This window comes from Borostomias antarcticus (assembly GCF_949987555.1).
Source record: "Borostomias antarcticus genome assembly, chromosome: 2".
In the NCBI taxonomy this organism is placed as follows: Eukaryota; Metazoa; Chordata; class Actinopteri; order Stomiiformes; family Stomiidae; genus Borostomias; species Borostomias antarcticus.
This window is the reverse complement of record NC_140235.1, coordinates 990611-1018321: the sequence shown is the minus strand read 5'-3', so window position 1 is coordinate 1018321 and position 27711 is coordinate 990611. Positions and strand designations below refer to the sequence as shown.

Here is a 27711-nt window from a genome sequence, read left to right as displayed (position 1 = left end):
TGGCTGGCTTGTTTCTGTTCAGGACTGATAGGACGGAAGACAAGTGTGTCTCTAGCCCACTCAGGGGCTGAGTTGTGGGATCCGTGGCGTGGATAGTGGCATGATGGCGAGACTCCGCCCCCTCGGGTCAGAGCTGGTCGTGGACAGTGTACCTCTCTCCGGGCCACCCTCCTGCCCCCACCATTGAAGACCGTGTTTCTCTAGCCCTCTCCGGGGCTGATGTGTGGGGTCCGTGGCGTGGACAGTGGTGTGGTGGCAAGACTCTGCCCCCTCGCTTCATATTGGGTCGGGGGCCGTGGACCCCTCTATAAACCCTTTATACACATTATTTGACCTTTCAATTCTCTTCACTTACATAAACAGACAGTGAGTGTGTGGTCTCTGAAATAATAAAGAAATATAATGTATAACTAACAGAAATACTTACACAAATAAACTAAATAGCCTAACTCAAATATTCACTGAATTGCTGAAACTGAACAAGGAACAGTCTATCTAAGTCTGTTGCTGCCCTCCTGTGGCCGAAAACGGTAACTGCTCTTGTGGTAGCAAAAATAGAACTGCAGGTTCTGGGACCACTGCCTCTTGTGGTAGCAACATAGAACTGCAGGTCAACAACGGGAAAAAGGGAGTGAGGACTACTGGACATTCGCTATTCTAGATGCACGGCTGGCCAGCCACGCACAAAAACCACCCTTCAACTGAATGAGACGCAGCTTATGGACACCTATAGCGTATGCCTGGTTTGCATGATGAATAATGCCATGTTTCCCATTAGAAACTACAGAACAAACTTAGAACAAAGACCAAATTGTTGACAGATGATTTATTAGTTGCAAGTTTCATGTTGATGTGAGAGGACAATTAATCCCACATGACTTGTAACCATATGAGTCTGTAAATCAACAATGCTGCTCACAGATTTCACATGTCTCACTTGTGAAATTTGGTTTGCAGGCTTGATTACATCTGTTTGTCATTGTGCGCCATTGTTATTTATATATATATATATATATATATATATATATATATATATATTAGAAACGTAACCATTAAAGAATTACAAAAAATATGGTCTCTGTTGTTTTCTGGATAGAATGAGAAATACTATTGGAATCTACAGTATGTTGTACAATTAATATACATGCATTATATATGAATAAGTTATGAAAAATACATTAACTTATCTCCTAAAATAAAACAGCAATTCTATATTGCACAGTGTCTTCTGTATTTAGGCACAGACAACTTCTGGCAACACGAGCAAAATTAAGCCAATTGGCACAAGGCGTTGCACATTGATTAAGCATGTTACCAAAATGCACCATGAAATGAGAAACAAATATACAATTCAATAAATCTTTCATATTACCAAAGAATTGTATATACACAAACAATGAATAATTGATGATGAGGTGACAAAATCCTACATAATTTACAATAGCCATAGCCTATTAATCATGTTCGGTAAACCATATTATTTCTAAATGATAAATCATTGTAGGAAAGTTAATCAATGTAATTGAAACCGCTTTACACATTTCACACCGCAAGGTTTTGATGATACATTGTGTACTTGGGGAGCATGCACCACGCTCCTTTAAGCAAACAAGTTGTTTATGCCTTCAGACAAAACACCACATCCTGGACTGATCTATAAATGAGCCGATTCCATCAACAGATTTCTGCCTTTTGAAGAAACCTCTCGTACTGTTTTAATGTGAACAAGACAGCCAACAACACACACCTGACTTAAAATCTCACTCGCTCCCAGTAAGGAATTCAATACATAATGCTTACTGCAAAATCATGCATTCTCACATAGACTAATGTCCATGCTAATATTCAATGACCTTATGTGTAAAGGTTCTATGAAGGAAGACAGGGTTAAGGTTCAGTCATGTGTAGTAGATCCATGAAGGAAGACAGGGTTAAGGTTCAGTCATATGTAGTAGTTCCATGAAGGAAGACAGGGTTAAGGTTCAGTCATGAAGGAAGACAGGGTTAAGGTTCAGTCATGAAGGAAGACAGGGTTGAGTTTCATATCTTCAGAAGCTGCTCGGCAGCTGCCAGGTGAAACAGGAAGTTCTCCGTTGCAGGCGGGAGCTTCCTCTGCTTTAAAGTGTCCAGAGTGATTTTTAAGTTGTCAGACTCGTCTGCTAGGGCCACAAGATTGGCAAGGATCTCTCTCGTTTTCACAGAAATATCCTGAGAACAGAGACGGAATGAAAACAAGTGAATATGCCACTAAATGCACAGATTTCTTCTTACTTGACCCCTCTGGAGCACTACCTAGAACAAGATTCTTGATTTATAAAGTTAAAGTCCCAATGATTGTCACACACCTGAGTGTGTGAAATGTGTTCTCCGCATTTGACCCATCCCCTGGGGGAGCGGTGAGCAGCAGCGGTGCCGCGCTCGGGAATCATTTGGTGATGTACAGTAGCCCCCCAATTCCAACCCTTGATGCTGAGTGCCAAGCAGGGAGGCAATGGGTCCCATTTTTATAGTCTTTGGTATGACTCGGCCGGGGATCGAACTCCCGACCTCCCAGTCTCAGGGCGGACACTCTAACCACAAGGCCACTGAGCTGGTTCTAAATCATAGAGATGTTTGTGTGCAATCTCACCTTGATCACCTGCCCATCAGTTCTCTCAGCGTCCTCTGCAGACTGGACTATGAAGAGGCCAATGTCCTTGTGCAGTTTCCCCATAGTCAAGGCCTCTGTGTGGGGAAACAGATCAATGAGACAGAATCCCAGAGCGCTGGCCTCCAGGGCCCAGTCCCAAACCTGTACAGATCCCTCAGCGCTGGCCTCCAGGGCCCAGTCCCAAACCTGTACAGACCCCTCAGCGCTGGCGTCCAGGGCTCAGTCCCAAACCTGTACGGACCCCTCAGCGCTGGCCTCCAGGGCCCAGTCCCAAACCTGTACGGACCCCTCAGCGCTGGCCTCCAGGGCCCAGTCCCAAACCTGTACGGACCCCTCAGCGCTGGCCTCCAGGGCCCAGTCCCAAACCTGTACGGATCCCTCTGCGCTGGCCTCCAGGGCCCAGTCCCAAACCTGTACGGACCCCTCAGCGCTGGCCTCCAGGGCCCAGTCCCAAACCTGTACGAACCCCTCAGGTATGGAACTCCCTGCCCGAGAGTCTCAGACAAGATCAATCTGGATCATCGTTTCTTTGCTCAAAACTCATTTTTGTAGTTTTTTTGTAGTTTTTATTTACAGATATGCCATAATACAGTATTTTTTCTTTTTAGTTTATTTTATCCATATTACTTTCTTCCCTTTTTCCTGTATTTTAAGGTGTTGTTAGTTCTTCTTATTTTTTTCTCTTACAGTACAATGTTGTTGTGTGCTGCTTGATTTTGTTTGTGAAGCACTGTAACATTGTTTTAAAAAGTGCCATATAAATAAAGTTTATTATTATTATTAGTAGTAGTAGTAGAATTATACACTATATACTCATAGAGATATGATGAGACAATCAATCCAGATCTACACATGTGCACACAGGCTAAGGCTTTGGGGTCGATGTGTAACCAGGAATAGGATCATTCAATTTGAACAGACCGTCACCAACCTTTTGCACTCTGAGATATTATGATCTCCCTGTCTGGGAGGTTCACATACACATCAAACAGGTCCGGTCTGTTGCTCACTTCTGGATCCACGAATCCTGCCACATATCCTACAGAGAGAGAGAACATATGGCTATATCAATCAACCAATCAATCAATCAATCAATCAATCAATCAATCAATCAATCAATCAATCAATCAATCAATCAATCAATCAATCAATCAATCAATCAACCAATCAACCAATCAATCAATCAATCAATCAATCATTTCCTTGATATTCTTCAGGATCACAGGGCAGATGGTGGTTTATCACTGAGCCCTAAGAATCAAGCATGCGTCTCTCTGACCGGTGCACATCTTCAGGTCTCCCAGCTCGATGTCCCTCAGGTGGACGTAGGGGTGCAGAATGGACCAGTCCTTCCGGTGCCATGTCAGGGCAGGAAGCACCCTGAGGGGACAGGAAATACATCACAAAGTTGATCGATACAATGTTACAATGATCACCCACATTCTTACAGTCAGGTGATGAAATTAAGTAATTCATATGACTCTGGAATATGTAGGGGTGGGTCGTATGCCCACCTCCCTTGTTCTCTGTAAAGCGCATTGTGTTGCCTCTGGGTATGAAATGCGCTATATAAATAAAGCTTTGATTGATTGATTGATTGATTGACTTTTCAATAAGAACAATGAAAACTGAATAAATAAAATAAAAAACATCCTTCATTTCCATATACGATACCTTGTGAACTCCAACAGTACTTCCACATGAGGATGATGGACCACAATCCTCTTCTTCAGCATGAGGGCTGTGTAGAGGATGATGGTCTCCAGCCCAAACTGGGCCACCACATCTGAAATGGGATCATAGGATCACATCTACATGTTTGCAGTGAATTGAGATCTCCCTCTTAGTGGAGATTGCTTTTTGCAGTGTCAGGAACCTGAAAAATCATCCATGTCTTTACAAGTTTCACGTTTACCTTTGATGGAGCCTGCTGAGTAGGCCTTCCTGACATCGTAATCGCTGATAAGAAAAGAGCCATTCTCGTCGCTGTGGCAAATGCCTTTCGTGAGGACTGATATGTACCCCTCCATCATTTCCACAGGGCTGCCATGCTTGAGGTACATCCTGAGGAACCCCAAAATAGCTCCAGGCCATTAAAACAACGCTGTTGCATACTTATCTCACAAAGGTATTGAGATGAGAAGGTAGAGAGAATACAGTACAATGAGAGTTAAGGGTAGACACTCACAGACATTATGTTATAAATCATAGTGTAGAATGTGAATTACCTGCATAGTACTCTGCTGAATGCGGCATACTTTTCAGGATTAAAGTCTTTTGATGTGACAACTATTGAGAAATGGGTGACCTAAATAGAATAAATGAAGAAAATAAGGGATTTTAAGTCTAGTCTAAGGTCTAATGTGGTAACGGTGGGTGTGTGGCCCTAACTACCTTTTTAAGGGCCGTGGGTTCTTGCACTTCCACCGTGGATATGTAGTACCAGGTTCGGCAGAACTGACCAAACACAAACGTGGTCAGGTCTTTGCTGTCCTGTGTCAGACAGCACTTGGTGAGCAGGACCTCTCGCAAGTCTGCACGGACAGACGGATAGCACCACACCCACAACGTGTCTGCGTTCACATCCCTCTCTAGAAAGGGGAACAAATAAGTCACGTTTAATTGGCACTCAATCTACCCATTCTCATTACACGGTTATAATTAACAAACAGGACTTTCATAAACTCCACTAATTGCCCTCGATCACATTGTAGTCATGTGATTTCAAGTCTACGGGCTCCAATATGTATCAAGGTAGTTATAAAGCTAAATAATCCTATAATCGTTGCTGTAGAATAAAACTTTCTTACCAATTAATCCAACACTCAGCATAAACTGTATCTCAGGAGCTGCCATATCCCATCCCTAGAATAAGATCCGCTCCAGACAAACTCTCACTGGGAGGACTCCGTTTTGTGCTGATTTAAATCATTAGCTCACGTCGAATTTTGTAAAGACACGCAGGAAATTATTGTATCTCGTGTAGCCTACCTATCTGGTCCAAATGCAACTGCAATGATATATCTTAGATTACCAAACCGATGGAGTTAGTACTAGTCAGTAGCCTCATTTCGAGCTGTCAAAATCAGTGGCTTCCTAAACCTAAACACATGACCATCACTTCCTTCCTCCTGATACTGCTTCTTCTATGGTGGCTGATTAACACTATAAAACATCAATTTGTGGATTGTAGAACGCTTCATTCAACACATACCATTTAACAATAACGATAAAATAATGTTCTTAAAAATGTTTAGTAGGCTACGGATCCGATATGCCACTGAGGAGCAGATGGGATAAACACATGTGTAGCCTACCACTCAGAAACGCTATGCTGCCCCCTGCTGTGATGATGGTGTATTGTCCTCTGTAAGGTTGATAAAGTGCAAGAAAGATAAATGATGACAGTATGGGCAGTTGTGTAGTGGAGGGGTCTTCTCCATAGACCCACAGAAGCCTATGCCCACTTCTTTAAACACCACTAATGTAAAAACTGTAACATGTCTGCCACTCACTTCTTTAATCAGAGTATACCCAAGTCTAGTCACCACTACAGCCGTGAGGATGGGTGCAAATATTTTAAATTGCTTTGGTATGTCTGTGTCTCCAACTCGACATTGCAGGTCGCTGAGCTCTGGTAGGTAGATCAATATTCACCAATAGCTCGGCCTTATGCATATTAGTCTGGACTAAGTCTGGGTAAAAATGACAGAGTTGTAAGTGATTTTGTGCATGAGAGAAAGCTGATATCTCAAGCTCTTCCTCAAGTCTCATAAGCGTTACTGCAATTATACAGGGAGCATTATTTCTGCTTATCTATTTGATATACATCTAGCTTAGCCAGGGGCCTATTTGCTTTGCCGTTGTGGTTTCCGGCCTATGCGGATACTGTCCAAAAACAGGCCTACCCATAAACCTACGATGCGATACAGCAATAACCTCTTCTGGAATAGGCTACTGCGTTTGGTATGTCCATGTTTTATTCGAATTCGTAGTGACTAGCGAGACTATAGGCTGCTCGATTCGGCATTTGTGTGACAGGATACCAGCTGGCTTTAGACCGGAAACCAAGTGAATAGAAACTGCTGACGCGAGTCTACGTCTAACCAAAGAATATGGAATGCCAAGAGGGAACACTCCATTCTTTCTGCTATGGAACCAAAACGCCCCCGGGCCGCCGCCATTTTGGACTGTCAAGTTGATTGTGCAACCTGTGCTGCACTGTTAGCTGTCAATGTCATGCACTCACTTTTTTCATGTTGACACTTACGTTTACTAAATAATAATCAGGAATCCCCACTATTAAGATGTCACTTTTTGTTTTTTATCTTCATGAAAATATAAAATAAAATCTGCACAGATACAAGTTACTCATTCTATATAGACTGATACAGCTACATCCACACAGGTTTACAAAAGGTATGAGGCTGGTATTTCACAGGTCCTGCACACACCTGGCACACCTGTAAAACAAGACCATATAGGTCAACAACACCATAGCTAAAAACCTGTTATTGTTAGTGTGTAGATAACGGTATTTCTGACTCTGCCATGTCAATAACTAGTCTGTTATCAACATGGCTACCTAGCCCTTTCAATACGACCACATCACCGGCAACATTTAAAAAATATCTAACAAATATTTAATAATATAAAAAAAAATATCTAACAAATCTAAAAAATTCCTCACTCCAACACTTGCTGAAAGCTGAGAAACTGCACTTTCTAGTATTATAGGGAAAATCCAATTAATATTCAAAATGTTGTCACTGTATTTTCAGGGTTAAAAGGGCTAGCTAGTAACTAGCAGGAACTCTAAACTGTATTACATTGGTTACACTAGCTAACTAGCTAGCCAGCACTGACAGGTCCAGTCAACTATCATTGCTAAACTTTTGTAAACAAGTTAAACCAACAATTACCTGTCAGGATCTTTTGTGAACAGCTAACATTAGCTAGCGCACTGACAGGTCCAGTGAACTTCAATTTCTACACTTTTGTGAACATATTAAACAAACATACCTGTCAGAATCTTTGATGAACCAGTGAAAGGCAAGCTCTGGACATGTACTCTGATAATTCTGACAATTTATTGCAGCAACACTGTTTTCATTTTTCCAGATGTTTTTTTCTGCAGCAGATGACAGTCCATAATGGCGAAACCCTCTTCAGGGAGACGCCAAATATGCCCCCTCTTGGCATTCCATACCCTAACTAGCACTGACAGGTCCAGCGAACTTCAATTTCTACACTTTTGTGCACATATTAAACAAACAATAACCTGTCAGAATCTTTGGGGAACCAGTGAAAGGCAAGCTCTGAACACGTACTCTGATAATTCAGACAATTTATTGCAGCAACACTGTTTTCATTGTTCCAGATGTTTTTCTGCAGCAGATGACAGTCCATAATGGCGGAAACGTGAGCACCCTCTTCAGGGAGACGCAAAATATGCCCCCTCTTGGCATTCCATACCCTAACTAGCACTGACAGGTCCAGTGAACTTCAATTTCTACACTTTTGTGAACATATAAAACAAACAATAACCTGTCAGAATCTTTGGGGAACCAGTGAAAGGCAAGCTCTGAACACGTACTCTGATAATTCAGACAATTTATTGCAGCAACACTGTTTTCATTGTTCCAGATGTTTTTCTGCAGCAGATGACAGTCCATAATGGCGGAAACGTGAGCACCCTCTTCAGGGAGACGCCAAATATGCCCCCTCTTGGCATTCCATACCCTAACTAGCACTGACAGGTCCAGTGAACTTCAATTTCTACACTTTTGTGAACATATTAAACAAACAATAACCTGTCATAATATTTGGGGAACCAGTGAAAGGCAAGCTCTGGACATGTACTCTGATAATTCTGACAATTTAGTGCAGAACACTGTTTTCATTTTTGCAAATGACAGTCCATAATGGCGGAAACGCTACATGAGCACCCTCTTCAGGGAGACGCCAAATATGCCCCCTGTAGCAGTCCCTCGAATGAATGAATAGTCTTGACTGATGATCACGGATTTATTTACGTAGTAATCAACGAAAACCACCGTAAGAACTTTATGCTTCTTCGGGGGGTGCTAAACTGTATATGAAGAGGATTTCTCGTTCACACACGAGCGCAATCATTCATCCTTTTTTCTCATACTTCTCTCTAGCTGCAACTACACACGCATTTAAAAATAAAGGTCAAGTTAACTCAAATACAGGAAGTGATTCCACAAAGGTCTAAAAAAGGAAAATATGTAGGCTAATCACACAGTAGAAATTAGATCCACTGGACATAGGCAAATTCCTTTCTAAGACTAAGAATAAGAAACTGAAATATATCCTTTACCCCCCCTCTTGGCATTCCATCCTCTTCGGTCTAACGCCGAGCATACCGGAAGTCCGCCACTGAAGTAGACCGCTCACGAGGCACTCTTTCCCCAGAGCCTGTCTGAGCGGGTGAACGCCTCGGCGGATGGTTTGGTGATAATTTGGTAAAATTCACCCAAGTCAACTCACCTCTCGGTCCTAACCAAGCCATCACCATGCCGGCGTACTTCCAACGGCCGGAGAATGCTCTCAAACGAGCCAACGGTGAGTAGAAAACCCCTAGATAGAGATACCAACCGTCAACTAGCTAGCTAGTAGCATAGCTAGCATAGTAGCATAGCTAGCATAGTTAGCTTAGCATTGTTGGATAGCATCTTCTCGAGGGGTTAGCATGGTTAGCATGGTTAGCATGGTTAGCATGGCGTGGAAGGCCTGAATGACCATCTCCCCCTATCAGCTTTACGATTTAAAACTATCCCTTATTGATCAAATAACCTCTGAGTGATTTATTGCTTATCGACCAATAAACTGCCCAAACTACTGATCTCTGGATTCGGACCACTTAGTCAGGGCATCATTCATCTAGCTAGCAGTTAGCCACCGGTCTGCCATCTTGCTTCCAAGCTGAGGTTAGTTATGTTATCTGACCACTCGACTCATACAGTTGGTCAAGTCCCAGTAGGATGTAACATGTAAACTAGTGTATGTAGTGATGAATTAGTACTTATTACTGAAGGATTCTGCTTGGAAGTAGTGTTGACATGGTGTGTAATGAACCCTTATTCAGTCTTACCTAGTTGATGAAACAAGGCTGCTTCCTCTTCATCACCTACCTGTCAACCTTACCTGCCTCTTCATAACCTACCTGTCAACCTTACCTGCATGCTTAACGTGGTTAGCTACATACAGAAGGCAAGGCAAGTGTATTTATAGAGCACATTTCAGCCACAGGGCAATTCAAGGTGCTTTACATGAGACATTAAAAGCATTAAAACAAAAAGCAAGACATTATAGACATTTAAAACAAAAGGCAGGAAAAATTAAAAGCATTAAAACAAAAAGCAAGTCACTATAGACATTTAAACAAAAAGCAGGATAAATAGAATACAGGAATAAAAGTCACAGTGCAGTATACTGATAAACATAGCTCCTCTTAGAAAGCAGTGGCAAAAAGAAAAGTCTTCAGGCTTGTTTTAAAAGAACTGAGAGTTGCAGCAGACCTGCAGTTTTCTGGAAGTTTGTTCCAGATATGTGGGGCATAAAAACTGAACGCTGCTCATATTATACGTTACGGGTGGGTGAGCTGGCAAACCATATTGATTCTGTTATGTCAGACTACATGTCTGTTCAAATGGGATTTTGATGCCATTTTTCCTGTAGGTGTAAGTTGTCTTTTAATATCAACCCAAATGTCTTTGCAGAATTCTTGGAGGTTGGCAAAAAGCAGCCAGCGTTGGATGTCTTGTACGATGTCATCAAGAGCAAGAAACATCGAACATGGCAGAAGATCCACGAGCCCATCATGCTCAAGTACCTGGAGCTCTGTGTGGATCTGCGCAAGAGCCACCTGGCCAAGGAAGGCCTCTACCAGTACAAGAACATCTGCCAGCAGGTGAGTGAAGGCTTACCTCATCGACCTGAACCAGGGATGAAAATTAACACTTTCCACCGGCCAAATGCAGGTCAAATCTTCCAATTGGCGACTAGATTTTGGAAGGCTATCTGAAAAATATATATACTTGGCCGGTAGATTTTGTCATCTACAGTCCCCTTGGCAGGTGACGCACCATGAGCCAAAAAGTTAATTTTCACCTCTGCCCTGAACACACTGGAAACTTGTGTCCTCAAGTTCAAGTCTTAGCCTACATAACATTCATATGGAAGATTTCCGGGTTGAGAACTGAAATTCACGAGCATTTACAATATTCTCAATAAGCACACATATATACACAATAATAAACAATAAGCACACAAAAATAACAACAACATTGCACACTAGAGCATTATACAATTTTAAAAGTTCATTTAAAGGTCTTGTTAAAGGAGTAGTAAAGGGAAAATGCATGTTTAGCCCTGTTTTAAGGTTACTTATGATCATATACAATGGTTCAGATCAAAACGTTGACAAAACTAGCACTTTTGAGAGAGTCTGATAATTTCTCTACCACCGTTTTGGTCATACAATGGATGTGGTTGGGCACCTTGAAAAATCATTCAAAAACATGTTAAACTCTCGAATTTCTTGTCTTTGAAATTGAGAGTTTAACATGTTTTTTGAATGATTTTTCAAGGTGCCCACCCACATCCATTGTATGACCAAAACGGTGGTAGAGAAATTATCAGACTTTCTCAAAAGTGCTAGTTTGGTCAACGTTTTGATCTGAACCATTGTATATGATCAATGGGTGACATCCTGTATCCTTCAGTTCGTGTCTTGGGGTTCTATAGTTGTCTGGTGTGCTGGCTGGGCTCTGGGGGGGGGGCACTTCCTGAAGGGGGGAGTTCAGGAGCCTCCGTGCAAAGTCTCTACTCACTGATCCAGTCGGCAGGAGCTGTGCGTAAACATGGTTGTTTGTGCTGCAGGTGAACATCAAATCCCTTGAGGATGTGGTCCGTGCCTACCTTAAGCTGGCCGAGGAGAAGACGGAGACGGCCAAGGGGGAGTCCCAGCAGATGGTCCTGGACATCGAGGACCTGGATAACATCCAGACCCCGGAGAGGTGAGCGGATAGCAAAAACCTCACGTGAATATAGAATACTGATGAAACCTACTCTGCACTTTGATCTTTGGAGCCACAGTGATGGGTTAATTTAGGTCAGAAATGGGTCCGATCCAGTATCTGGATCGGGCTGCAGTCCAGACATGGTGGACGGATCAGGTATCGGCCTGACATCGCTGATCCATATGCAGATCCAGATAAAGTGAAAGGGCTCGCTCATTCATTCATTCATTCATTCATTCATTCAAGGGCTACAATTCACCTTTCCCTCAGTCTAGCGTCCAGTTCACCAAACTAACCTCCCGTTCAGACCGTTTGCTTATGTTTGCAAACGTTCGGTGAAAAAACAAACGTTACACTGAAAAAAGTTTTAAATAGTTTGCAAAGAATGTTAGCGAGTGAAAGTGAAAGTCTTCAATTGCAAGCTCTGCTCGAGTTGGTTACACTAGACAGGGGCGGAGGATTTCCAAAAGCTTTTTGGATTTAAAGATAACATTAATGAGACGATGTGTAAACTAGAGCCATTTCTCCCTCCTCACTCTTGTCATGTCACAGTGAACTATGTGAGTGAGTGACCGGAGAGCAGAGCAGACGGGGGGTCTCATCCCAAGATTATATCGTACTAATTATATTTTACAATTTACTTTTTATTTGATTAAAGTGGGCACTGATGAGAAAATGGATATATAGACAAAGTAGAATTCAAGGATTCTTAAATTGTTTGGCCTACATCCAATATACAAGAAGCCATATGTTGGGTGAAATTGATTAGTCAAATTATGTTTTGGCTTCTCAACAACTAGATACAAGACATCCTAATAAATACAGTTCAATGCAGTACAGTAGCAATACAGTAAGAATATGGTGTGTATAAAGTGTATGCTCGTAGATGGATGGATAATGAATTAAGTAAATGAAAAATAATTATTCAAGAAAAAAGACTGCTGGTATCGGATAAGTATTGTCAGATATCCAAATTCTGGTATCGGAATCTGATCAGAACTGAAAAAAGTGGATCCATGCATCTCTAATTTTATTGAGAACATCTGATAGCAACAAACATTTTTCATGTGTTCCTGAAATGCTTTATTATGACACTACGTTATTGTATCCCAGCCCATGTTGAGGTTGATGAACGCTCAGTGATGTATTGTGACTTCAAACACACACACGTGCCTCTTAGCTTAGCGTCGGACCGTTCTCTTAACCCTGTCCATGACTTCTGTTTGAGCTCAGTGTGCTCCTGAGTGCTGTGAGTGGCGAGGACACCCAGGATCGTACCGACCGTCTGCTGCTCACTCCCTGGGTCAAGTTCCTCTGGGAGTCGTACCGCCAGTGCCTGGACCTGCTGAGGAACAACTCGAAGGTGGAGCGTCTCTACCATGACATCGCCCAGCAAGGTCAGCATCTCCGCTGGGAACTCACAACGTTTATGTTATCTTCAAAAATGTTTAACTAGCTTACTCAGACATTCAGAAAAATAGAATGCTGTCTGTTACACATACACACACACGCACACACACACACACACACACACACACACACACACACACACCACACATTCATTCATAATACTGTTAAGGAACCTTACAGGGCAAATTGATATGATGCATTAATGATGAGTTGTTTGTGTGTCCCCTCACGCTCACCGTCTCTCGTCATGCGCTCTCCAGCGTTCAAGTTCTGCCTGCAGTACACGCGCAAGGCCGAGTTCCGTAAGCTGTGCGACAACCTGCGCATGCACCTGGGCCAGATCCAGCGCCACCACAACCAGAGCACGGCCATCAACCTGAACAACCCCGAGAGCCAGTCCATGCACCTGGAGACCCGGCTGGTGCAGCTGGACAGCGCCATCAGCATGGAGCTCTGGCAGGTCAGAGCCCTGGTTACCCTACGACTAGCCTGCGCACGGCCCTGGTTACCCTACGACTAGCCTGCGCACGGCCCTGGTTACCCTACGACTAGCCTGCGCATGGCCCTGGTTACCCTACGACTAGCCTGCGCACGGCCCTGGTTACCCTACGACTAGCCTGCGCACGGCCCTGGTTACCCTACGACTAGCCTGCGCATGGCCCTGGTTACCCTACGACTAGCCTGTTCACGGCCCTGGTTACCCTACGACTAGCCTGCGCATGGCCCTGGTTACCCTACGACTAGCCTGTTCACGGCCCTGGTTACCCTACGACTAGCCTGCGCATGGCCCTGGTTACCCTACGACTAGCCTGTGCACGGCCCTGGTTACCCTACGACTAGCCTGGTTACCCTACGACTAGCCTGCGCACGGCCCTGGTTACCCTACGACTAGCCTGGTTACCCTACGATTAGCCTGCGCACGGCCCTGGTTACCCTACGACTAGCCTGTGCACGGCCCTGGTTACCCTACGACTAGCCTGTGCACGGCCCTGGTTACCCTACGACCGGCCCCCTCTTACCCTATTGTAACCGCTAGTTATGTCATATCACAACATCTCATCATTCAGTGAATATGAATAGTGAAATATGAATTTGTTTTCCTTTTCTACAGGAAGCTTTCAAGGCAGTGGAGGATATCCACGGCCTGTTTGCCCTTTCCAAGAAGCCTCCCAAGCCCCAGCTGATGGCCAACTACTACAACAAGGTGTCCACTGTGTTCTGGAAGTCGGGGAACGCCCTGTTCCACGCCTGCACCCTCCACCGCCTCTACCACCTCTCCAGGGAGATGCGCAAGAACCTCACCCAGGAGGAGATGCAGAGGTAGCCTAGCCCAGCCTAGCCCAGCCTAGCCCAGCTCTGATCACAGCCCCTGCTGTGTGTCTCATGAGCCAGAGGTCAGACTGACTCTAGTCTCGCTTAACCAGACGTTCCTCACACGTTGTTTTGCGCTGGTTTGGCTGCACCCCTTAATCATTCTGAGATTGGGGGGGGGGGAAACGCTGTTTAATTTTAATTTCATTTTCATTAAACCAATCACAATCGTGGGCTAAGCTTGTTTTTTTCCCAACGGTGTCCTTGCAAAATAGTGTCGGGGGGATTGAACTTGATTGGGGCTCAATGAGTGGCTTATCTCAAAAACCTGCCTCCGTTGAGCCAGACTGGTCTGACGCTAATGGCTCCTCTTCCTCCCTCCCCCAGGATGTCCACCAGGGTGCTCCTGGCCACCCTGTCCATCCCCATCACCCCGGAGCGCACGGACATCGCCCGCCTCCTGGACATGGACGGCATTATTGTGGAGAAACATCGCAGGCTGGCCACCCTGCTGGGCCTGCAGTCCCCCCCAACCCGCCAGAGCCTCATCAACGACATGGTGCTCTATCCGTCATAACTACACCACTGATTATAGACATGGTGCTCTATCCATAACTACACCACTGATTATAGACATGGTGCTCTATCCATAACTACTCTACTGATTATAGACATGATGCTCTATCCGTGATCACTACACCACTGATTATAGACATGGTGCTCTATCCGTGATCACTACACCACTGATTATAGACATGGTGCTCTATCCATAACTACACCACTGATTATAGACATGGTGCTCTATCCATAACTACACCACTGATTATAGACATGGTGCTCTATCCATAACTACACCACTGATTATAGACATGATGCTCTATCCATAACTACACCACTGATTATAGACATGATGCTCTATCCATAACTACACCACTGATTATAGACATGATGCTCTATCCATAACTACACCACTGATTATAGACATGATGCTCTATCCATAACTACTCTACTGATTATAGACATGGTGCTCTATCCATAACTACACCACTGATTATAGACATGATGCTCTATCCATAACTACACCACTGATTATAGACATGATGCTCTATCCATGATCACTACACCACTGATTATAGACATGGTGCTCTATCCATAACTACACCACTGATTATAGACATGATGCTCTATCCATAACTACACCACTGATTATAGACATGGTGCTCTATCCATGATAACTACTCTACTGATTATAGACATGGTGCTCTATCCATGATAACTACACCACTGATTATAGACATGGTGCTCTATCCATAACTACACCACTGATTATAGACATGATGCTCTATCCATGATAACTACACCACTGATTATAGACATGATGCTCTATCCATAACTACACCACTGATTATAGACATGGTTCTCTATCCATAACTACACCACTGATTATAGACATGATGCTCTATCCATAACTACACCACTGATTATAGACATGGTGCTCTATCCATGATAACTACACCACTGATTATAGACATGATGCTCTATCCATAACTACACCACTGATTATAGACATGGTGCTCTATCCATAACTACACCACTGATTATAGACATGATGCTCTATCCATAACTACTCTACTGATTATAGACATGGTGCTCTATCCATAACTACACCACTGATTATAGACATGGCGCTCTATCCGTGATAACTAAACCACTGATTATAGACATGGTGCTCTATCCATGATAACTAAACCACTGATTATAGACATGGTGCTCTATCCATGATAACTACACCACTGATTATAGACATGATGCTCTATCCATAACTACACCACTGATTATAGACATGGTGCTCTATCCATAACTACACCACTGATTATAGACATGGTGCTCTATCCATGATAACTACACCACTGATTATAGACATGATGCTCTATCCATAACTACACCACTGATTATAGACATGATGCTCTATCCATAACTACTCTACTGATTATAGACATGGTGCTCTATCCATAACTACACCACTGATTATAGACATGGCGCTCTATCCGTGATAACTAAACCACTGATTATAGACATGGTGCTCTATCCATGATAACTACACCACTGATTATAGACATGGTGCTCTATCCATGATAACTACACCACTGATTATAGACATGATGCTCTATCCATAACTACACCACTGATTATAGACATGGTGCTCTATCCATAACTACACCACTGATTATAGACATGGTGCTCTATCCATAACTACACCACTGATTATAGACATGGTGCTCTATCCATGATAACTACACCACTGATTATAGACATGGTGCTCTATCCGTGATCACTACACCACTGATTATAGACATGGTGCTCTATCCATGATAACTACTCCACTGATTATAGACATGGTGCTCTATCCATAACTACACCACTGATTATAGACATGGTGCTCTATCCATGATCACTACACCACTGATTATAGACATGATGCTCTATCCATAACTACACCACTGATTATAGACATGATGCTCTATCCATAACTACACCACTGATTATAGACATGATGCTCTATCCATAACTACTCTACTGATTATAGACATGGTGCTCTATCCATAACTACACCACTGATTATAGACATGATGCTCTATCCATAACTACACCACTGATTATAGACATGATGCTCTATCCATGATCACTACACCACTGATTATAGACATGGTGCTCTATCCATAACTACACCACTGATTATAGACATGGTGCTCTATCCATGATAACTACTCTACTGATTATAGACATGGTGCTCTATCCGTGATAACTACACCACTGATTATAGACATGGTGCTCTATCCATGATAACTACACCACTGATTATAGACATGGTGCTCTATCCATAACTACACCACTGATTATAGACATGATGCTCTATCCATAACTACACCACTGATTATAGACATGATGCTCTATCCATAACTACACCACTGATTATAGACATGATGCTCTATCCATAACTACACCACTGATTATAGACATGATGCTCTATCCATAACTACACCACTGATTATAGACATGATGCTCTATCCATAACTACTCTACTGATTATAGACATGGTGCTCTATCCATAACTACACCACTGATTATAGACATGATGCTCTATCCATAACTACACCACTGATTATAGACATGATGCTCTATCCATGATCACTACACCACTGATTATAGACATGGTGCTCTATCCATAACTACACCACTGATTATAGACATGATGCTCTATCCATAACTACACCACTGATTATAGACATGGTGCTCTATCCATGATAACTACTCTACTGATTATAGACATGGTGCTCTATCCATGATAACTACACCACTGATTATAGACATGGTTCTCTATCCATAACTACACCACTGATTATAGACATGGTGCTCTATCCATAACTACACCACTGATTATAGACATGATGCTCTATCCATAACTACACCACTGATTATAGACATGGTGCTCTATCCATGATAACTACACCACTGATTATAGACATGATGCTCTATCCATAACTACACCACTGATTATAGACATGGTGCTCTATCCATAACTACACCACTGATTATAGACATGGTGCTCTATCCATAACTACTCTACTGATTATAGACATGGTGCTCTATCCATAACTACACCACTGATTATAGACATGGCGCTCTATCCGTGATAACTAAACCACTGATTATAGACATGGTGCTCTATCCATGATAACTACACCACTGATTATAGACATGGTGCTCTATCCATGATAACTACACCACTGATAATAGACATGATGCTCTATCCATAACTACACCACTGATTATAGACATGGTGCTCTATCCATAACTACACCACTGATTATAGACATGGTGCTCTATCCATGATAACTACACCACTGATTATAGACATGATGCTCTATCCATAACTACACCACTGATTATAGACATGATGCTCTATCCATAACTACTCTACTGATTATAGACATGGTGCTCTATCCATAACTACACCACTGATTATAGACATGGCGCTCTATCCGTGATAACTAAACCACTGATTATAGACATGGTGCTCTATCCATGATAACTACACCACTGATTATAGACATGGTGCTCTATCCATGATAACTACACCACTGATTATAGACATGATGCTCTATCCATAACTACACCACTGATTATAGACATGGTGCTCTATCCATAACTACACCACTGATTATAGACATGGTGCTCTATCCATAACTACACCACTGATTATAGACATGGTGCTCTATCCATGATAACTACACCACTGATTATAGACATGGTGCTCTATCCGTGATCACTACACCACTGATTATAGACATGGTGCTCTATCCATGATAACTACACCACTGATTATAGACATGGTGCTCTATCCATAACTACACCACTGATTATAGACATGGTGCTCTATCCATGATCACTACACCACTGATTATAGACATGGTGCTCTATCCATAACTACACCACTGATTATAGACATGATGCTCTATCCATAACTACTCTACTGATTATAGACATGGTGCTCTATCCATAACTACACCACTGATTATAGACATGATGCTCTATCCATAACTACACCACTGATTATAGACATGATGCTCTATCCATGATCACTACACCACTGATTATAGACATGGTGCTCTATCCATAACTACACCACTGATTATAGACATGGTGCTCTATCCATGATAACTACTCTACTGATTATAGACATGGTGCTCTATCCGTGATAACTACACCACTGATTATAGACATGGTGCTCTATCCATGATAACTACACCACTGATTATAGACATGGTGCTCTATCCATAACTACACCACTGATTATAGACATGATGCTCTATCCATAACTACACCACTGATTATAGACATGATGCTCTATCCATAACTACACCACTGATTATAGACATGATGCTCTATCCATAACTACTCTACTGATTATAGACATGGTGCTCTATCCATAACTACACCACTGATTATAGACATGATGCTCTATCCATAACTACACCACTGATTATAGACATGATGCTCTATCCATGATCACTACACCACTGATTATAGACATGGTGCTCTATCCATAACTACACCACTGATTATAGACATGATGCTCTATCCATAACTACACCACTGATTATAGACATGGTGCTCTATCCATGATAACTACTCTACTGATTATAGACATGGTGCTCTATCCATGATAACTACACCACTGATTATAGACATGGTGCTCTATCCATGATAACTACACCACTGATTATAGACATGGTGCTCTATCCATAACTACACCACTGATTATAGACATGGTGCTCTATCCATAACTACACCACTGATTATAGACATGATGCTCTATCCATAACTACTCTACTGATTATAGACATGGTGCTCTATCCATGATAACTACACTACTGATTATAGACATGATGCTCTATCCATAACTACTCTACTGATTATAGACATGGTGCTCTATCCATGATAACTACACCACTGATTATAGACATGATGCTCTATCCATGATAACTACACCACTGATTATAGACATGGTGCTCTATCCATGATAACTACACTACTGATTATAGACATGGTGCTCTATCCGTGATCACTACACCACTGATTATAGACATGGTGCTCTATCCATGATAACTACTCTACTGATTATAGACATGATGCTCTATCCATGATAACTACACCACTGATTATAGACATGGTGCTCTATCCATAACTACACCACTGATTATAGACATGGTGCTCTATCCATAACTACACCACTGATTATAGACATGGTGCTCTATCCATAACTACACCACTGATTATAGACATGGTGCTCTATCCATGATAACTACACCACTGATTATAGACATGGTGCTCTATCCGTGATCACTACACCACTGATTATAGACATGGTGCTCTATCCATGATAACTACTCCACTGATTATAGACATGGTGCTCTATCCATAACTACACCACTGATTATAGACATGGTGCTCTATCCATGATCACTACACCACTGATTATAGACATGATGCTCTATCCATAACTACACCACTGATTATAGACATGATGCTCTATCCATAACTACACCACTGATTATAGACATGATGCTCTATCCATAACTACTCTACTGATTATAGACATGGTGCTCTATCCATAACTACACCACTGATTATAGACATGATGCTCTATCCATAACTACACCACTGATTATAGACATGATGCTCTATCCATGATCACTACACCACTGATTATAGACATGGTGCTCTATCCATAACTACACCACTGATTATAGACATGGTGCTCTATCCATGATAACTACTCTACTGATTATAGACATGGTGCTCTATCCGTGATAACTACACCACTGATTATAGACATGGTGCTCTATCCATGATAACTACACCACTGATTATAGACATGGTGCTCTATCCATAACTACACCACTGATTATAGACATGATGCTCTATCCATAACTACACCACTGATTATAGACATGATGCTCTATCCATAACTACACCACTGATTATAGACATGATGCTCTATCCATAACTACACCACTGATTATAGACATGATGCTCTATCCATAACTACACCACTGATTATAGACATGATGCTCTATCCATAACTACTCTACTGATTATAGACATGGTGCTCTATCCATAACTACACCACTGATTATAGACATGATGCTCTATCCATAACTACACCACTGATTATAGACATGATGCTCTATCCATGATCACTACACCACTGATTATAGACATGGTGCTCTATCCATAACTACACCACTGATTATAGACATGATGCTCTATCCATAACTACACCACTGATTATAGACATGGTGCTCTATCCATGATAACTACTCTACTGATTATAGACATGGTGCTCTATCCATGATAACTACACCACTGATTATAGACATGGTTCTCTATCCATAACTACACCACTGATTATAGACATGGTGCTCTATCCATAACTACACCACTGATTATAGACATGATGCTCTATCCATAACTACACCACTGATTATAGACATGGTGCTCTATCCATGATAACTACACCACTGATTATAGACATGATGCTCTATCCATAACTACACCACTGATTATAGACATGGTGCTCTATCCATAACTACACCACTGATTATAGACATGATGCTCTATCCATAACTACTCTACTGATTATAGACATGGTGCTCTATCCATAACTACACCACTGATTATAGACATGGCGCTCTATCCGTGATAACTAAACCACTGATTATAGACATGGTGCTCTATCCATGATAACTACACCACTGATTATAGACATGGTGCTCTATCCATGATAACTACACCACTGATAATAGACATGATGCTCTATCCATAACTACACCACTGATTATAGACATGGTGCTCTATCCATAACTACACCACTGATTATAGACATGGTGCTCTATCCATGATAACTACACCACTGATTATAGACATGATGCTCTATCCATAACTACACCACTGATTATAGACATGATGCTCTATCCATAACTACTCTACTGATTATAGACATGGTGCTCTATCCATAACTACACCACTGATTATAGACATGGCGCTCTATCCGTGATAACTAAACCACTGATTATAGACATGGTGCTCTATCCATGATAACTACACCACTGATTATAGACATGGTGCTCTATCCATGATAACTACACCACTGATTATAGACATGATGCTCTATCCATAACTACACCACTGATTATAGACATGGTGCTCTATCCATAACTACACCACTGATTATAGACATGGTGCTCTATCCATAACTACACCACTGATTATAGACATGGTGCTCTATCCATGATAACTACACCACTGATTATAGACATGGTGCTCTATCCGTGATCACTACACCACTGATTATAGACATGGTGCTCTATCCATGATAACTACACCACTGATTATAGACATGGTGCTCTATCCATAACTACACCACTGATTATAGACATGGTGCTCTATCCATGATCACTACACCACTGATTATAGACATGGTGCTCTATCCATAACTACACCACTGATTATAGACATGATGCTCTATCCATAACTACTCTACTGATTATAGACATGGTGCTCTATCCATAACTACACCACTGATTATAGACATGATGCTCTATCCATAACTACACCACTGATTATAGACATGATGCTCTATCCATGATCACTACACCACTGATTATAGACATGGTGCTCTATCCATAACTACACCACTGATTATAGACATGGTGCTCTATCCATGATAACTACTCTACTGATTATAGACATGGTGCTCTATCCGTGATAACTACACCACTGATTATAGACATGGTGCTCTATCCATGATAACTACACCACTGATTATAGACATGGTGCTCTATCCATAACTACACCACTGATTATAGACATGATGCTCTATCCATAACTACACCACTGATTATAGACATGATGCTCTATCCATAACTACACCACTGATTATAGACATGATGCTCTATCCATAACTACACCACTGATTATAGACATGATGCTCTATCCATAACTACACCACTGATTATAGACATGATGCTCTATCCATAACTACTCTACTGATTATAGACATGGTGCTCTATCCATAACTACACCACTGATTATAGACATGATGCTCTATCCATAACTACACCACTGATTATAGACATGATGCTCTATCCATGATCACTACACCACTGATTATAGACATGGTGCTCTATCCATAACTACACCACTGATTATAGACATGATGCTCTATCCATAACTACACCACTGATTATAGACATGGTGCTCTATCCATGATAACTACTCTACTGATTATAGACATGGTGCTCTATCCATGATAACTACACCACTGATTATAGACATGGTGCTCTATCCATGATAACTACACCACTGATTATAGACATGGTGCTCTATCCATAACTACACCACTGATTATAGACATGGTGCTCTATCCATAACTACACCACTGATTATAGACATGATGCTCTATCCATAACTACTCTACTGATTATAGACATGGTGCTCTATCCATGATAACTACACTACTGATTATAGACATGATGCTCTATCCATAACTACTCTACTGATTATAGACATGGTGCTCTATCCATGATAACTACACCACTGATTATAGACATGATGCTCTATCCATGATAACTACACCACTGATTATAGACATGGTGCTCTATCCATGATAACTACACTACTGATTATAGACATGGTGCTCTATCCATGATAACTACTCTACTGATTATAGACATGATGCTCTATCCATGATAACTACACCACTGATTATAGACATGGTGCTCTATCCATGATAAGTACACCACTGATTATAGAAGGAAAATGACGAGGAATAGGTAGCATGCATTGTTTGTGTCGACTTGGCATATAATGATCCATAGCATAAGAATAACACCATAGACCACCAATACAGAACGGATGGTAATGAAGAGCAATGCTGGTATATCCTTCATTAAGATTATTTTACAAGACGTGGGCTTCTGCCTAGTTGCTAAAATTCGCTGCCTGTAATATTACCACACAAAAACTATGGTTGTGCTGTTTCCTGGTGTTTTTATTCAGGGGTTGTACATTGTGTTGTGTTTTTGTGATTCAGGGGTTGTACATTGTGTTGTGTTTTTATTCAGGGATTGTACATTGTGTTGTGTTTTTGTGATTTTGTGACCGTAGGTGAGGTTCAACCTGCTGCAGTACATCGTTCCTGAGGTGAAGGAACTGTACAACTGGCTGGAGATGGACTTCCATCCTCTGAAGCTGAGTGGGAGAGTGACTAAGGTAGTATACATGGCTGTTGTGGAACTCTGGTTGGTGTGTAGTGTATGGGGCGGCTGTGGCTCAGTGGTAGAGCGGGTCGTCCAATGATCACAGGGTCGGCGGTTCTAATCCCGCCTCCTCCTGTCCACATGTCGAAGTGTCCTTGGGCGAGACACTGAACCCCAAATTGCTCCCAATGAGCAGGTTAGCACCTTGCATGGCAGCTACCGCCATTGGTGTGTGAATGGGTGAATGAGAGGCCATTGTAAAGCGTTTTGGATAAAAGCGCTATATAAGTGCAGTCCATTTACCATTTACCATAGTGTCCAGTGTTGCGGTGTTGACCTGTGTGTTCCTCCTCCCAGGTGCTGAACTGGGTAAGGGACCAGGCGGATAAGGAGTCTGAGCTCCAGCAGTACGTCCCTCACCTGCAGAGCAACACCATCCTGCGCCTCCTCCAGCAGGTAGTTGCGCAACAAGAGCCGCTAGAATGAGAATGTGATTAAATCTGTCACGATAAAATGATCACTAAAGCCGTGTTCACTATTACCATGCTTCGAAAAACTACTGTAAATACTGTCCAGCATCAAACCAAATCTCCAAGACACGTTATTTTAATGTTTATCCAAAGAAAAAGTGCATATTGCTGCCATTTGAAAACTATTCGTGGTTTTCAATATAAAATAGTGAAATGTTTTCAGTGTAGTTTTTGAACATTTTCAGCATATTTTAACAGTACCGTGATAATATTGATAACCATGATCATTTTGGGTCACTAATCGTGATGTGAAATTTTCATACCGTTACATCTCTAGCAGCAGGTCACACTCCGTTCCCCTTTGAGTTTAGAGAACTCTGTTGGTTCGTCCATCTCTGACCCTAACATTAACCACGGCTGCTGCTCTGACACCCGTAGGTGGCTCAGATCTACCAGAGCATCGAGTTCAGCCGCCTGGCGTCGCTGGTTCCCTTCGTAGACGCGTTCCAGCTGGAGCGCTCCATCGTCGACGCTGCGCGACACTGCGACCTGCAGGTACACACCCTGCCATGAGACACACACACACACACACACACACACACACACACACACACACACACACACACCTGCAGGTACACACCTGCCTCTGCCATGAGTCACACACACACACACACACCTGCAGGTACACACCTGAGTCACACACACACACACACACACACACACACCTGCAGGTACACACCTGCCTCTGCCATGAGACACACACACACACACACACACACACACGCACACACCTGCAGGTACACACCTGCCTCTGCCATGAGACACACACACACACACACACACACACACACACCTGCAGGTACACACCTGCCTCTGCCATGAGACACACACACACACACACACACACACACACACACACCTGCAGGTACACACCTGCCTCTGCCATGAGTCACACACATACACACACACACACCTGCAGGTACACACCTGCCTCTGCCATGAGACACACACACACACACACACACCTGCAGGTACAGACCTGCCTCTGCCATGAGTCACACACACACACACACACACCTGCAGGTACACACCTGCCTCTGCCATGAGTCGCACACACACACGCACACACACACACACACACACACACCTGCCTCTGCCATGAGTCACACACACACACACATGGAAGCAGCCTGGAGGCATAAGAAACATTAGACATTTAACATTTTGATCGATGCATATTCAACATTTGACTTTTCTCAGTGGTTCCACAGCTCATGTTCATGTGCAGGCAGTATAGCAATTAGCTATAAACTATTGACATAATGACAAACTGCATATTTATCATTAGACTTTTTTTAATTTTTATTCCAGGTTCGAATTGACCACACCTCTCGAACCCTGAGCTTCGGCTCGGACCTGAACTACTCGACCAAAGAGGACTCCCCAGTGGGTCCGTTCCTTCAGAACATGCCGTCGGAGCAGATCAGGAACCAGCTCACCGCCATGTCCTCCTCCTTGGCCAAAGCCATCCAGGTCATCAAGCCTGTCTCCATCCTGGTGAGCATCGACACACACACACACACACACACACACACACTCAAACTGACCTCCACACTTCACCTCAATCACTACGTTTCACTCAGGCCCAAGTATACCTGTCGTCCTTCCACCAATCACACAGTGTGATCTAGCCTGTCCCGTTCCTAGCACGGAATCCATCACCGCTTTGAAATCCAGTCTAAAAACGCAGCTGTTCCACTAAGCTCGTCACGTAGAAGTGCTTTTAAATCCTAGATCCTAGATAGGATACTATAGTTTGCTCTAGTCATTAAATACTAGTTTTATTTATTTCCATATGTAATATTTGTCATTAATCCTAGTTTTAATTAAATTATTTTAGCCAGTTATTGCCCTTTGTGTTTTATGTTGTTTTTACTGCACTCAGTGAAGCACCTTGAGATTTGTCCTGCATTTTAAAGTGTGCTATATAAATAAAATGTATTATTATTATTATTAGCAAGAGCGTGAGGAGCAGAGCCAGCTGGCCATCGCCGCGTACCTGAAGAACGCCCGCAAGGAGCACCAGCGCATCCTGGCCCGCCGCCAGACCATCGAGGAGCGCAAGGAGCGCCTGGAGAGCCTGAACATCCAGCGGGAGAAGGAGGAGCTGGAGCAGCGGGAGGCGGAGCTCCAGAAGGTGCGCAAGGCGGAGGAGGACCGCCTGCGCCTGGAGGCCAAGGAGCGGGAGAAGGAGCGCATCATGCAGGAGCACGAGCAGATCAAGAAGAAGACGGTGCGCGAGAGGCTGGAGCAGATCAAGAAGACCGAGCTGGGAGCCAAGGCCTTCAAAGACATCGACATCGAGGTCAAACTTTGCTTCCAATAGTCGTCTCGGAGCTCGGCGGATATTGAAATGGGGTCAGATTGACTTGATGAAGGTGAATCGTTTTAACGGTTGCGTTCGTTCCCACAGGACCTGGAGGAGCTGGACCCTGACTTCATCATGGCCAAGCAGGTGGAGCAGCTGGAGAAGGAGAAGAAGGAGCTCCAGGAACGCCTGAAGAACCAGGAGAAGAAGGTAAAGACGCCATCAAACATTTTACTATCCAACGAGAGAGGATGTCCTCTCTCCTATGATGCTTTTTTAGCCTCTCTTACTCTGAAATGTAATTTAATGTATTGCTTTATAAATGTTCTTAGCCGGTAGACAAACATACTCCAGGAGCTCGATCGCCTTGTTGAGAGAGAATTTTTACAGCTCACTTATCTGGCCCCCGGGTGATACTGTTTTTTTTTTTGCTTCCCTCTGGAATATGTAGGGGTGGGTCGTATGCCCTCCTCCCTTGTTCTCTGTAAAGCGCATTGTGTTGCCTCTGGGTATGAAATGCGCTATACAAATAAAGCTTTGATTGATCGATTGAACGAACGTTACCTGTCCATTGGAAAAGAGGCATGTGACTCACCGTTGTCTCATGCGTGGATTGGTGTTTTCAGATTGA

At 42.7% G+C, this 27711-nt stretch overlaps 2 protein-coding genes across 3 annotated transcripts in view; one reads left to right on the top strand and one right to left on the bottom strand.

Annotated features, from left to right (window-relative positions):
- Nucleotides 1–1983: 1983 nt before the first annotated feature.
- dennd10 (DENN domain containing 10) lies at nucleotides 1984–5703 on the bottom strand. The gene is made up of 10 exons (XM_084461265.1): nucleotides 5642–5703; nucleotides 5461–5515; nucleotides 5045–5241; nucleotides 4879–4958; nucleotides 4566–4714; nucleotides 4325–4436; nucleotides 3930–4030; nucleotides 3582–3689; nucleotides 2630–2724; nucleotides 1984–2208 (listed from the first exon to the last, which is right to left on the bottom strand). The coding sequence occupies exons 2-10, from the start codon at nucleotides 5504–5506 to the stop codon at nucleotides 2041–2043; spliced, it is 1056 nt and encodes a 351-aa protein (XP_084317391.1). The 5' UTR covers nucleotides 5507–5515; nucleotides 5642–5703; the 3' UTR covers nucleotides 1984–2040.
- Nucleotides 5704–9082: 3379 nt separating this feature from the next.
- Nucleotides 9083–27711, top strand: part of eif3s10 (eukaryotic translation initiation factor 3, subunit 10 (theta)) — a 27546-nt gene continuing 8917 nt past the window's right edge. For both annotated transcript variants that reach the window (XM_084459726.1, XM_084459725.1), the window contains exons 1-14: nucleotides 9083–9238; nucleotides 10396–10586; nucleotides 11558–11694; nucleotides 12931–13094; nucleotides 13368–13567; nucleotides 14219–14427; nucleotides 14806–14977; nucleotides 24151–24255; nucleotides 24600–24698; nucleotides 25151–25267; nucleotides 26084–26269; nucleotides 26730–27077; nucleotides 27186–27290; nucleotides 27707–27711. The exon at nucleotides 27707–27711 is cut by the window's right edge and continues 109 nt beyond it. In XM_084459726.1, the coding sequence (XP_084315852.1) occupies nucleotides 9190–9238; nucleotides 10396–10586; nucleotides 11558–11694; nucleotides 12931–13094; nucleotides 13368–13567; nucleotides 14219–14427; nucleotides 14806–14977; nucleotides 24151–24255; nucleotides 24600–24698; nucleotides 25151–25267; nucleotides 26084–26269; nucleotides 26730–27077; nucleotides 27186–27290; nucleotides 27707–27711 (2087 nt within the window). In that variant the 5' untranslated portion in view covers nucleotides 9083–9189. The remainder of the gene's footprint in view (nucleotides 9239–10395; nucleotides 10587–11557; nucleotides 11695–12930; nucleotides 13095–13367; nucleotides 13568–14218; nucleotides 14428–14805; nucleotides 14978–24150; nucleotides 24256–24599; nucleotides 24699–25150; nucleotides 25268–26083; nucleotides 26270–26729; nucleotides 27078–27185; nucleotides 27291–27706) is intronic.

Bases quoted from the DNA above. Each gene is read 5' to 3' on its own strand.
- dennd10 (XM_084461265.1), bottom strand. From the start codon at position 5,506: ATGGCAGCTCCTGAGATACAGTTTATGCTGAGTGTTGGATTAATTG. The intron at 5,242-5,460 runs GTAAGAAAGTTT...TCCCCTTTCTAG, and splicing joins GCTGAGTGTTGGATTAATTG to AGAGGGATGTGAACGCAGAC. The intron at 2,209-2,629 runs GTGAGATTGCAC...CTCTGTTCTCAG, and splicing joins CTGATGGGCAGGTGATCAAG to GATATTTCTGTGAAAACGAG.